This window comes from Diceros bicornis, chromosome 5 (assembly GCF_020826845.1).
Source record: "Diceros bicornis minor isolate mBicDic1 chromosome 5, mDicBic1.mat.cur, whole genome shotgun sequence".
Lineage (NCBI taxonomy): Eukaryota > Metazoa > Chordata > Mammalia > Perissodactyla > Rhinocerotidae > Diceros > Diceros bicornis.
The window spans coordinates 53,882,326-53,894,534 of NC_080744.1; the positions used below are offsets into that span (position 1 = coordinate 53,882,326).

A 12,209-nucleotide genomic window follows, 5' to 3' on the forward strand; every position below is an offset into this window, starting at 1 on the left:
AAGCCGCGCGCGGTCGGGCTGCCCCAGAGTTCAACTTCCGGCCACATAGTGAGAGAATGTTTTCCTCCTGGCCACGCCCGCCACGCCCCGCCTTCCGAGCGCGAGCTCGGGCGGGCGGGCGGGCGCGCGGAAGGGGCGGGGCTGCGTGGGCCGGGGCTGCGCGGTTCGCCCTCACCCGGCGGCGCGCAGGCACGCCCAGGGCCGGTCCACAGCGCGGCGGCGCGCGCGCGCTCCCGGTGCCCTCCCCGGTGACGTGCCTGGCCGAGGCCGCGCAAGGGCGCTGTAGCAGCCGGTGCCGCTGTCATGGCGTCTGAGGCGCTGGCTGAGGAGAACCCGCCGCGGTCTCTTTAGAGCGAGGGGCGGGCGGCTGGGTATGGAGAGCGGCCCCGAGAGCCTGCAGCCGCTAGAAAACGGGGTGGCCGCCGGGCCAGCGCCAGGGACAGGTTCTCCGCAGGAAGGGCGACAGGAGACCCGGCTCGCCGCTGGGGATGGTCCTGGAGTATGGACGGCGGAGAGCGACGGCGGGAATGGGCAGGGGGCGGCGGCCGGCGGGAGGAGCCTCCCGAACTCGCTTTCTCCCGCCGGCTCGCCTCCGGTTCCCGGACTCCGTAGCTCCTTCTCGGGCTTGGACTTGAAGGAGAGCGATTCGGCGAGTCCTGCTGCCCAGAAGGCGCCTCTGGGAGGGCAGCACAAGGTGACCGCTTCCCCCGAGACAGCCGAGGCCGGAGCGGGCCATGGGTTGGGTCCGGCCGGAGACGCGGGTGCCCGCCCGGAACCCACCGGCACCTGCCGGGCAGAGTCGGCGGCCGTGGGCTCCGAGGAGCCCAGCAGCGCCGGCGGCCTCAGCAGCAGTTGCAGCGACCCGAGCCCTCCGGGGGAATCGCCGAGCATGGACTCCCTGGAGTCGTTCTCGAACCTGCATTCTTTCCCCAGTAGCTCCGAGTTCAATAGTGAGGAGGGAGCTGAGAACAGGGTCCCCGAGGAAGAGGAGGAGGAGGAGGGCGCGGCGGTGTTGCCCGGGGCCGTGCCTCTGTGCAGACAGGAGGAGGAGGAGGGGGAGTCAGCTCAGGTGCTGGCGGCCTCCAAGGACCGCTTCCCGGGACAATCTGTCTATCACATCAAGTGGATCCAGTGGAAGGAAGAGAACACACCCATCATCACCCAGAATGAGAATGGACCCTGCCCTTTGCTGGCCATCCTCAATGTTTTGCTTCTGGCCTGGAAGGTACATTCTGCAGCTTTCTATTTCCTAGACTTTTGGGGAGGGGGAAAACGAGGTGAGGGAGCTGCTGCATGTCAACTGATGGCTTCCTCCTTTCTTTCCTCATCATCAATCCCCTTTTCTTGCGCGAAATTCATTCTGGGACTCCCTTGTTGAAAGAATATTCTATGTATATCAGAAAGCATTGCCGACAACCTCAGGTCTCTCTTGTAATGTTTAAATGAGCGTTCGACATTCAGTGGTGGTTGATAGACTTACAAACAATTAGCACTTAGAGCGTCCTAAACCCTAGGATTTTTTAAACTGTATTTTTCTATGTTGTTTCCTTCTTACTGACTTTATCACATATTCAAAAGAGTGAAGAATTTGGGAAAATGATCCTCAGAAGTTACCATGAATCCATAATATCGGGGAGCAAGTTTTGATGGTTTTGTTTAGTCTATTTTCCAACTAGTGCTTGTTCCATTTGGGTGTGGATACTTAAGGAAATGGTGATAGGGAAGATGTGGCCCCTTAGACAAATTCCATTTAAGGAAAAGCATTGGTCTGAAACCCAATTACCATATCTTCTTGGTTTTCAAAGATTGTATTTTCATTTTATGCATGATTTTTACTTGCCTCATTTCTTTGGATCTACTTAAATAGTTTGGCATTATTACTAACCACTCATCAGAATGTGTTAAGGGAGCTAAAACTGTAACAACTAAAATAAGATATATCCAAGGTAAAGGAGCAAAAAAGAGAAGAGCCCTTCAAAAGTAAGTGTATTGAAGACTCGGAGTGAGTTACCTGTAAATGAGGTGTCTTATTTAAGCTTGCAGTTGTAGGATGCTGAGAAGATGCATCTTATAGCACATATTTTATTTTCAAATTGATAATTGTGTCTATAGATACAATGTTCCCTAGAAAAAAATCTGGATTATTCTGACCAGTTAGGAATAAAATCAAGTAAAGGGAATAGTATTTATTACATGCCTTTGTCTTCCTGTTACTAGCAAGGGCTGATACAAAAGAAATAAGATTAGAAATCTTACCAATGTCTGGTACATAATGGCACTCAAATGTTTTGAGTGAAGACTGTGTCTGCTCTTGAAGAGCTGTCAAGCTATTTGGGGTTGCAGCGTTGACTTACTTGAAATTATTAAAGAACAATGCAAGACAATACACTGTAAATACTAGCTTATAGGAAACAGATTGAAATGCATTAGATATCCTAAAAGAGGAAATTTTCCTTTGGTCTGGCATGGTGCCAGAGAGCTTCATGGAATTTGTGGGTCTTGAACCAAGCTTTTAAGGAAAAAGTAAAATTTAAAATAACAGGGAAATGGAATTCCTGGGAGAGGGAAGAGTATAAACAAAAGTGATGAGAGTAGAATGGATATTGTGTGTGTGTGTGTTTATTGGATGACAGAAGTGGTAAGTTCATGTTGGAGGATAATAGGAAATAAAATTGTGAAGGTGAACAAGAGCCACTTGATGAAGGCCCTGGAATGTCAGACTAGGGAGTTAGACTTGTAGGAAGGAATAATAATTTCTTTTAGGCTTTTCTCTCTTCTTAGTTTCTATATAGTACTCCAGAAGTTCAGAGGAAGGAGCAAATACTGTGGTCTGGAATATTTGGGCATAGACGGGCTTTGAGCTGACTCTTTGAAAGACATGGCTTCAAGTGAAGGATTAAACATTTGGCTTCCTTGTATGTGTAAAGTACTAGAAATACAAAGACGAGTAAGATACACGTCTGCTCTCATTTAGCTCACTGTTAGTGGAGAGACAGACATATAAACAATAATTACAGTACAATGTGTAAAGTTCTAAATGTGCTATGGAATTACAGAGAAAGGGTAATTGAGAATGGGATGTGTCAGGGGAACGTATGAACTGGGTCTGAAGGATGAGCGAGAGAAGGTCTTCCAGGCAGAGGGCATAGTGTACGTATTCAAAGATGCTGAAGCAGGAAAAGGGTTGTTCTATCTGGGGACTCCAGCCTTGGTTGGAGTGTGTTGGAGGAGGGGAAGGATATGGCAATACCAGGAAATAAAATTGATAGGTTGGGTTAGACTGTGAATGAGCGGGCATGCTAATGAATTTGGAGATTATCTTATAAATCTGTGGTTCTTAGCCTTCTTTCTGCCTCCAGGCTATTTCTGCACACAAAAATTACTCATCAGTAATCATCAATGATTGATAGGGAGACAGATTAAAAGAAGTAAGGTTGGATAGAGCAGTGTTCTCAGAGTAAGCCAAAGCTTTTAGAGGTCAAAACTGTTTTCATAATAATACTAAGATGTTATTTGTCTTTTTCACTCTCATTCTCTCACAAGTGTCAGTGGAGTTTTCCAGGCTGCATGATGTGTGATGACATCATTGCTCTGACAGTTAGTGAAATGTGTGCTTTTGTATTCTTGTGATTGAAATTTTTCTCAGTTTTCATTTCCAGTATAGTAACTATTGATAGATATAACCCACATGGACAAAAGCTCTTTGGGGTCCTCAATAATTTTTAGGACTGTAGAGGGTCCTGAGAGCAAAAAGTTTGAGAAATGCTGTAGTAGAGAAAAATAGTAAATAGGATATGAAGGTAGTTGTCAGATATCAGAGGACTCGTCACTAGGGTGTTTAGACTTTATATATAGCTGATGTTAGGGAGCTATTATAAATTACTGGACAGAGGAACGACATGATGAAAGTGATCTTTTGGGGCCTGCCCCGGTGGCCTAGTGGTTAAGTTCTGCCTGCTCTGCTTTGGCAGCCTAAGTTCGATTCCCAAGCAAGGACCTACACCACTCATCTATCAGTGGCCATGCTCTGACGGCGGCTCACATACCAAATAGAGGAAGATTGGCAACAAGTGTTAGCTCAGGGCGAATCTTCCTCAGAAAAAAAAAAGTGGTCTTTTTGTTTGAGATTAGACTAGAGGTAAGATTGTAGTGAGTGTAGCAGGAAGAATTGATGAGAATAGCTCTTTTGGATGGGGAATTCTTTGCCCCTTTGATGAAGATAATGTCACAGCCTAAATGATGAATTGATCACTAACAGGACATAGGAAATGAAGGAGATGACACCACTTTTTCTAATCTGGGTAATACAGATTGCTTGGGTCATTCAAAAGCTAGAGAAGGTGTTTTAGATGGGAAAGTTGATGTCAAAGTTTGGTTGTGTCAGGTTGGAAATGTCTGATAGTGGGACATAAAAATATAAATGTTCATTATGACTTTAGAAGCAGGGCTGGGTCTCAGGAAAGAGGTCAAAATTATAGAGAAAATTGAATTGGGCAATTATTGCATAGATATAAGTATGGTAGCTAAAATGAATCTCCATGGAGAGTGGTGAGCAATAATTCTCAACTTTTTTCCATCCCAATATATGTGAGAAACTACAAATTGCCAGCATAAACATCCTCCCTGTATTTCCCCACTCCCTCTTCCACCCCATTCTCCAGTAGACATAGAGAAAACAGAGGAATAAAGATTAAACTTGGTGGCGGGAGGGGAATGCTAAGCATTAAGGGTGACAGAGTGTAAAAGAAACCATTATAGGCACAATTTGAGATGTGAATGAGAACTAGAAATAGGACAATATCATGATAGTAGTCTGGGAGAGAGACTATAATAAAAAAGTGGTCAGTTACCACTGTCAAATGCAATAGCATCAATGGAGTAGGAAGATGGAGTAGGAAAGACTTTGCCCAAAATGACAGATGTGAGGACAAGATCACTGAAAAGTCGGGATAATATAGGCTCCTCAGACTAGGTGTTAAAATTCTCTACAGAGGAAAGGAACAACAATCTCATTTTCTGAAGTAATGGAAGGAATGGGACAAGGAAGATGCAGAGACAAAGTCATGTTAAGATAGAAAAGCAGGTGGAAATTGAGGCCTCATCGTCCTTTTTGGCAGAATAACTGTTGACCTCATTGGTAATAACTATTGAACTTGTCAGTAATTAAGAAGGAGAGAGGTTGTAAAGCATTGAGAGGTGGGTTTTGTGAGAAAAGTACATTGTATTTTAAAGAAGTTCTAATTTCACTGGAGATTATGCCTAGGAATTTGAGCTATAAGTAGAAAGTAATAAGTGGCAATGGGTAAGTTGGGGTATTCTTTAAAAACTTTTAGTATATCAATTTTACTTTGTTTTTGGTTTTTCCCTAGTATTTCTCTTATATCTGGAAATAGGAGCAGGAAGAATGGCTGGTTAGGGTAATCAGGGATTGGGCTTTCAAGGGTTAATTCATGGAGCGTCAATGGAATTAGAGTTGAAAGTGAAACAGTTGATCATCTCTTTTGGGGGAGGATGAAGTAATGAGAAAAATCAATAAATTGAACATATCGGGAGGATTTGAGTGATTCAAAGGAAGTAAGTGCCGTGGTTCTGGATGGGAGATGACAGTTAAAATTATCAAACAGGCTAAGTACCAAGTTGGAAATGTTGGAGTTTTCATGGAGAGTAGGTGATCATTCATAATCTCTAAAATAGTTGAGCTGTGATAATCCAACAAACCAAGAAAGAAGGAAATCTATTCATTCAGGTTAATTCAAGCTGAAATTTCTAATTCTGTTTAACTGACACCAGGTAAATTTACCTACATTTATGTCTTGGAATATATTTTCTTTTTTTAATTTTTATTTATTGCAGCAACATTGGTTTATAACATCGTATAAATTTCAGGTGTACATCATTATACTTGTATTTCTGCATAGATTACATCATGTTCACCACCCAAATACCAATCACAACCCATCGCCACACACATGTGCCAAATTATCCCTTTCGCCCTCCCTCCTCCCCCCTTCCCCTCTGGTAACCACCAATCCAATCTCTGTCTCTATGTGTTTGTTTCTTGTTGTTATTATCTACTACTTAATGAAGGAAATCATACGGTATTTGACCTTCTCCCTCTGACTTATTTTGCTTTGCATAATACCCGAAATGTCCATCCATGTTGTCACAAATGGCTGGATTTCATCGTTTCTTATGGCTGAGTAGTATTCCACTGTGTATATATACCACATCTTCTTTATCCATTCGTCCCTTGATGGGCACTTAGGTTGCTTCCAAGTCTTGGCTATTGTGAATAACGCTGCAATGAACACAGGAGTGCATGTATCTTTATGCAATGGTGTTTTCAAGTTCTTTGAATAAATACCCAGCAGTGGAATAGCTGGATCATATGGTAGTTCTATCCTTGATTTTTTGAGGAATCTCCATACTGTTTTCCATAGTGGCTGCACCAGTTTGCACTCCCACCAGCAGTGTATGAGAGTTCCCTTCTCTCCACATCCTCTCCAACACATGTTGTTTCCTGTCTTGTTAATTATAGCCGTTCTGACGGGCGTGAGGTGATATCTCATGGTAGTTTTGATTTGCATTTCCCTGATAGTTAATGATTTTGAACATCTTTTCATGTGTCTGTTGGCCATCTGTATATCTTCTTTGGAGAAATGTTTGTTCAGGTCTTTTGCCCATTTTTTAATTGGGTTGTTAGTTTTTTTGTTGTTGAGATGCATGAGTTCTTTATATATTTTGGAGATTAAGCCCTTATCAGATGTATGGTTTGCAAATATCTTCTCCCAATTTTAGGTTGTCTTTTCGTTTTGTTGATGGTTTCCTTTGCTGTGCAGAAGCTTTTCAGTTTGATGTAGTCCCATTTGTTTATTTTTTCTGTTGTTTCTCTTGCCCGGTCAGACATGGTGCTTGAAAATATGTTGCTAAGACCGATGTCGAAGAGCGTACTGCCTATATTTTCTTCTAGAAGTTTCATAGTTTCAGATCTTACATTCAAGTCTTTAATCCATTTGGAGTTAATTTTTGTGTATGGTGTAAGGTAAGGGTCTACTTTCATTTTTTTGCATGTGGCTATCCAGTTTTCCCAACACCATTTGTTGAAGAGACTTTCTTTTCTCCATTGTATGTTCTTGGCTCCTTTGTCAAAGATTGGCTGTCCATAGATGTGTGGGTTTATTTCTGGGCTTTCGATTCTATTCCATTGATCTGTGTGTCTGTTTTTGTGCCAGTACCATGCTGTTTTGGTTACTATAGCTTTGTAGTATATTTTGAAATTAGGGAGTGTGATACCTCCAGCTTTGTTCTTTTTTCTCAGGATTCCTTTAGCTATTCGAGGTCTTTTGTTGTTTGGAATACATTTTCATTTTGCTTCTTTACTTTAGACTATATTTCATGTTTTTTTATAGTTTTTCCTTACTCTTTCATTTTATCTATCAAAAACAATGCCATTTATAGGTATATTTGAGGGCTGCGACCCATTTAATTATATGTGTTTATAAATATTAACAAGTCAGAAGATATACAAAATTCTGTTCCTGATGATACTGACCTTATGTTATAAATGTTCAAGTTGAGTGATGGTACTTTGAAGTTCATTATGCTATTATTTTTCTACTTTTGCATGTAATTTATTTGCATTATAAAACATATTTTAAAGTTTCTGCCTTAGTATTTTTATGTTGATGAAGGTATTACTTTAATAATAGAGGGAGTCCCTGTTTTGTCATACTTTTGTTTTCTTATAGAAAGTATGTTATAGGTTCTGAGGTCCACACGCTCAAAAAAACATATATAACTTATATTGTACATTGTGATAGAGGACATATAATATTGTAATGTCTAATCTGTATCATTTTAGTAAAAGTACTGTTCTGATTTAAGATGCTGGAAGCACATCTCCTCTCCTTTCTAGCCCTTTTGGGTAGGAAATTATTTTCCCCTCTCCTTCTTTGCTTAATAGGAGCTGAGACCATCTCCTACTCCAAGTCAAGGTAGGAATGCCAGGGTTCTGAAGCAAGGTTTTTTACCTTAAGCTGGTTCCTCCAGACGTTATACCTAGAAACTGTAAAATTAGGATTGATACATTTGACTCTGTAAAAAAAAAAAAAAAGGCAAAAAGATGGCTGTCCCCACCTCTCAAAAAAACCCCACCAGGAACTAAATCAAACACGTATCACAAACTGAGGGAACTTTTTGTCAGATTATGTGTCTAAGGGCTAATTTCTTAGTTTACAAAGAGCCCTTATAAATTAGAAAGAAAAATATGGGAAACTCAATAGCAAAATTAGCAAAAGGCCATTAACAGAAAATTCAAAGTTTAAGTGGACATATCCTCTGTCTCATTATCACCTGCAGAGTGAGGCACCGTGAAGGGTGAACCTCTTGCCAGCTATGAGTTTTTGCTCTAGTTCTCCCTTCTTCCTTGATGGCTTTTCTTTTATTGATTGATTGATTGATTGATTGATTCATTCATTCATTCGCCCCAAAGCCCCAGCAGATTGTTGTATGTCATAGCTGCACATCCTTCTAGTTGCTGCATGTGGGACGCGGCCTCAGCATGGCCGGAGAAGCGGTGCGTCGGTGCGCGCCCGGGATCCAAACCCGGGCCGCCAGCAGCGGAGTGCACTTAACCGCTAAGCCACGGGGCCGGCCCCTTTGATGGCTTTTCTTTTCTCATACCTTTTCACAGACACCTCTTCTTGATTCTGACTAGGTTTTACTTTTATGTTTTTAATTTCCTGACTTGTAGGAACATTGCAATCACACAAATTTTCTCATATTCCCCTTTTCCTAAAGTAGGCACAAAGCTCTTTTGAGGTTTTCCAAATGTGTTTATTACTTATAAAAATGGGAAAACAGATGGTGAGCCAATGATTCCATTTTAGCTTCTGCTCACCCTGTTTTTTAATATAGATCCTGTAAGAAGAGATTAACACTTCACACAATGGTGGAGTTTTGTTTACACAACAGATGCAAGTGACACTTCTGAGGCTTTCATTTCCAGTCTCTCCTAAGAATTAGGTTTGGTGGAGTATCTCTGGATTTGTGAGATAAAGTGGATCAGGGCTGATGATATCTCCTCTCCCCTTGCTATGAGAAGTCCTTCAGTGGAAAACCTTCCCATTCCCCATCCACCCTTGTCTGTGTTGAGTCCCAGGTGAAGGACATTTGAACACGGGTGGTACCAGCAATCATAGGGCTTTGAATAATAGTAAGTACTCAATTATTTTTGTCTGGATACTATGCTAAGTATTTTACATGCATTATATGCATTTTCTCTTTTAATCTTCTCAACCGCATCATGAAATTCTTATGTAGCTATTGTTCCTGTTTTACATATATAGAAAATTGAGGTGCATAAAGTTTAAATAACTTGCCCAAGGTAAGATTATCACCCACTCCAGAACCTGAGCTCTTACGCGGGATATTTGGTTGGAAAGTTAAAATTCAAGATACCGGTAAGACTGGTAGATAGCAGTTCTGAGACAAAGTAGGATGGAAGAGCCAATGATAAAGTTAGAGAAGCAGAAATAGACTTCATGATTCCTTAAAACCAATCCTGGGGATTTGGTACCAGCTGCTCTTTATATAGAATTCTTCTGTTTTCAGCACCCTATGCTTTATCTCATGTCTTCTGAATTATCTGACCCTTCCAATTTCAGAGCCTTTCTTGGGTTCCGTGGTGAATGAGCTTGCCTTTCCCATCATAGTTTATTAAATACATTCTTAGATATTTTCAATAACTAGTAACTTCTATCCCTATTACCCCTAGTTATGGTGAAGGCCACCTTCATCTCTCACCTGGACTACTTTAGTAACCTTCTAACTGGTCTCTTGTCTTACCCTATTACCGTCTATCTTTCAAGCAATTAATGTAAAAGTTTCACTGTCAGTTTTTCTTTGGGTAGATTTTTTTCAGCATGGTAAGCTTGCTGAGCTTCTTAAATATAAGTCCAGTGAATTTTGAGCTGAAGATGTCTTCTTTTACTAGTAAATCTTTTACTGGTAAATTTCACTGTAACAACATTCTTCATTGCTCTAACCCTTTGAATTGCATATAAAATAGGACATTCTTGAAAGTCTAACATATGTGAATGTATCTGCACTTTCTGATAGTTTTAAATATTTTTAAATAGGCCCCAGTATTACTCTGAGGATGGGGGTCTAAATTATGATAAAAATTGATGGTGAAAGTGTTTCAAATAGGACTTTCTCAGTTGAAGGTCGTCTCTTATAAAATTTTCCTGATTTGAGATACTCATGGCAAGTAGAAAGTCAGTTAAATTTACTGAAAAGTCTGAATTTTAGTATTTTTAAGTACAGTAATTATTCTTAATGATAAATGAATAAATTTACTGAAAAGTCTGAATTTTAGTATTTTTAACTACAGTAATTATTCTTAATGATAAATGAATAGTACATATAAGAAATTAGAATATAAAGCATGATGTATAATAGCTTGTAATACCTAATTTTATTTGCCAGAGCTAGAATTTAAAGGCATGTTGAAATAATCTTTAGATTTTTTCGTCTTTTTTTTTTTTTTGGTGAGGAAGATCAGCCCTGTGCTAACATCTGCCAATCCTCCTCATTTTTGCTGAGGAAGACTGGCCCTGGGCTAACATCCGTGCCCATCTTCCTCCACTTTATATGGGACGCTGCCACAGCATGGCTTGACAAGCGGTGCATCAGTGCGCGCCCGGGATCCGAACCTGCGAACCCCGGGCCGCTGCAGCAGAGCGCATGCACTTAACCGCTTGCGCCACCGGGCCAGCCCCAGATTTTTCAGTCTTTATTTTGAAAAAAAGCTATATTTCTTCCCTTTGATTCCTATTAATAATACTTTGAATATTTTCAAAAAAGTGATTTCTTTATAATTTCAACTAAAAAAATCGTGACTACTATATGATTTACTGCATATTCAAAATTAGTGAAATTTGAACTAAGAAGAAATTGCATTATTTAGTTGGTCCATTTTATCATAAGTAATGCAAAAATAGACTGCAGCACCGGAATCAAATAATTCATGTACAAATTAAGAATGATTGTCTCCTGAGTTCCATCATCCTCTCCATCTTCCACTTTTCATTGGTCACAAAGTTCTGTCAATTCTTCGTTTAAAATATATTCCAGATGATGTTTTACATAAGATTTCACTGAAAGTATTTTGCTATTTTTTTTTTTCTGAGGAAGACTGGCCCTGGGCTAATATCTGTGCCCATCTTCCTCCACTTTATATGGGACGCCGCCACGGCATGGCTTGCCAAGCAGTGCATCGGTGCACACCCCAGATCCGAACTGGCGAACCCTGGGCCGCCCCAGCGGAGCACGCACACTTAACCGCTTGCGCCGCCAGGCCAGCCCCATATTTTACTGTTTTTAAAAGTCTGTAAATACTGGTATAATGGAAAGGGTAATTGACTTTGGACTCAGATCTCAGCTTACGTCCCATCTCTGCTACTTTGGACAAATTAACTTTTTAATGCCTTATTACCTTCTTTGAATGAAGATAATAATGCCTGCTTCATAGTATTGTTGTGGATTAAAGGTAACATGCAAATTGAATGGCAATTAGTAGAAGTTTTTTCTTGACTTTCCTAAAGAGCAGAGACTGACAAATATTCATTTTTTTATCTCCTCAAGTATCTCCCTAACATTAAAGAGATATTAGAATTCGAATTGTGTATTTCTTGAGTACTTATTAATTGACATTCTAATTAAATGTTTAATAATATTCTTTGGCAGGTCATTTTTGTACTTACCATCACCTATATAAACTACTTCTTATTTCTTAGTTATTACTCAGTCCCTTGCATTTCTCTCCCCCCTTAGAATATCAAATCATAGGTATCAAAATCTTGGCATATCGCTTTTGGCATGTTTTATATTCCTGTTTAAGATTTTATCAACACTTTAAAGAGAAGTTTTGTTTTAATTTTTGGCCTCGCTTGAGTCTATTCTCAAATACACTTCACTCTTCATATGGCTAAGAATTACAGAATAATTGGGCTGAATTCTTGAGGTTTTACCCTATAGTTGAATAGTTGGAGTTAGAGTAGCTATTTTCTTTTGTTAATTTAAATATTCTTGCTGTGCTTATATTATTAATTTGCTCAGGAAATCTAGTTAATACAATAAAATCTTATTTGTAGTATAGGACAAAATTTATTTTCCTAGATAATAAAAGCTTCATTTTATTTAGACAC

At 40.4% G+C, this 12,209-nt stretch overlaps 1 protein-coding gene across 2 annotated transcripts in view; it reads left to right on the forward strand.

The window, feature by feature from the left end:
• The first annotated feature begins 288 nt into the window (after nucleotides 1–288).
• Nucleotides 289–12,209, forward strand: part of MINDY2 (MINDY lysine 48 deubiquitinase 2) — a 62,545-nt gene continuing 50,624 nt past the window's right edge. The window contains exon 1 of one of the 2 annotated variants that reach the window (XM_058541700.1): nucleotides 289–1,225. In XM_058541700.1, coding sequence (XP_058397683.1) covers nucleotides 374–1,225 — 852 coding nt within the window. In that variant the 5' untranslated portion in view covers nucleotides 289–373. The remainder of the gene's footprint in view (nucleotides 1,226–12,209) is intronic. The other variant, XM_058541699.1, reaches the window with a different exon arrangement.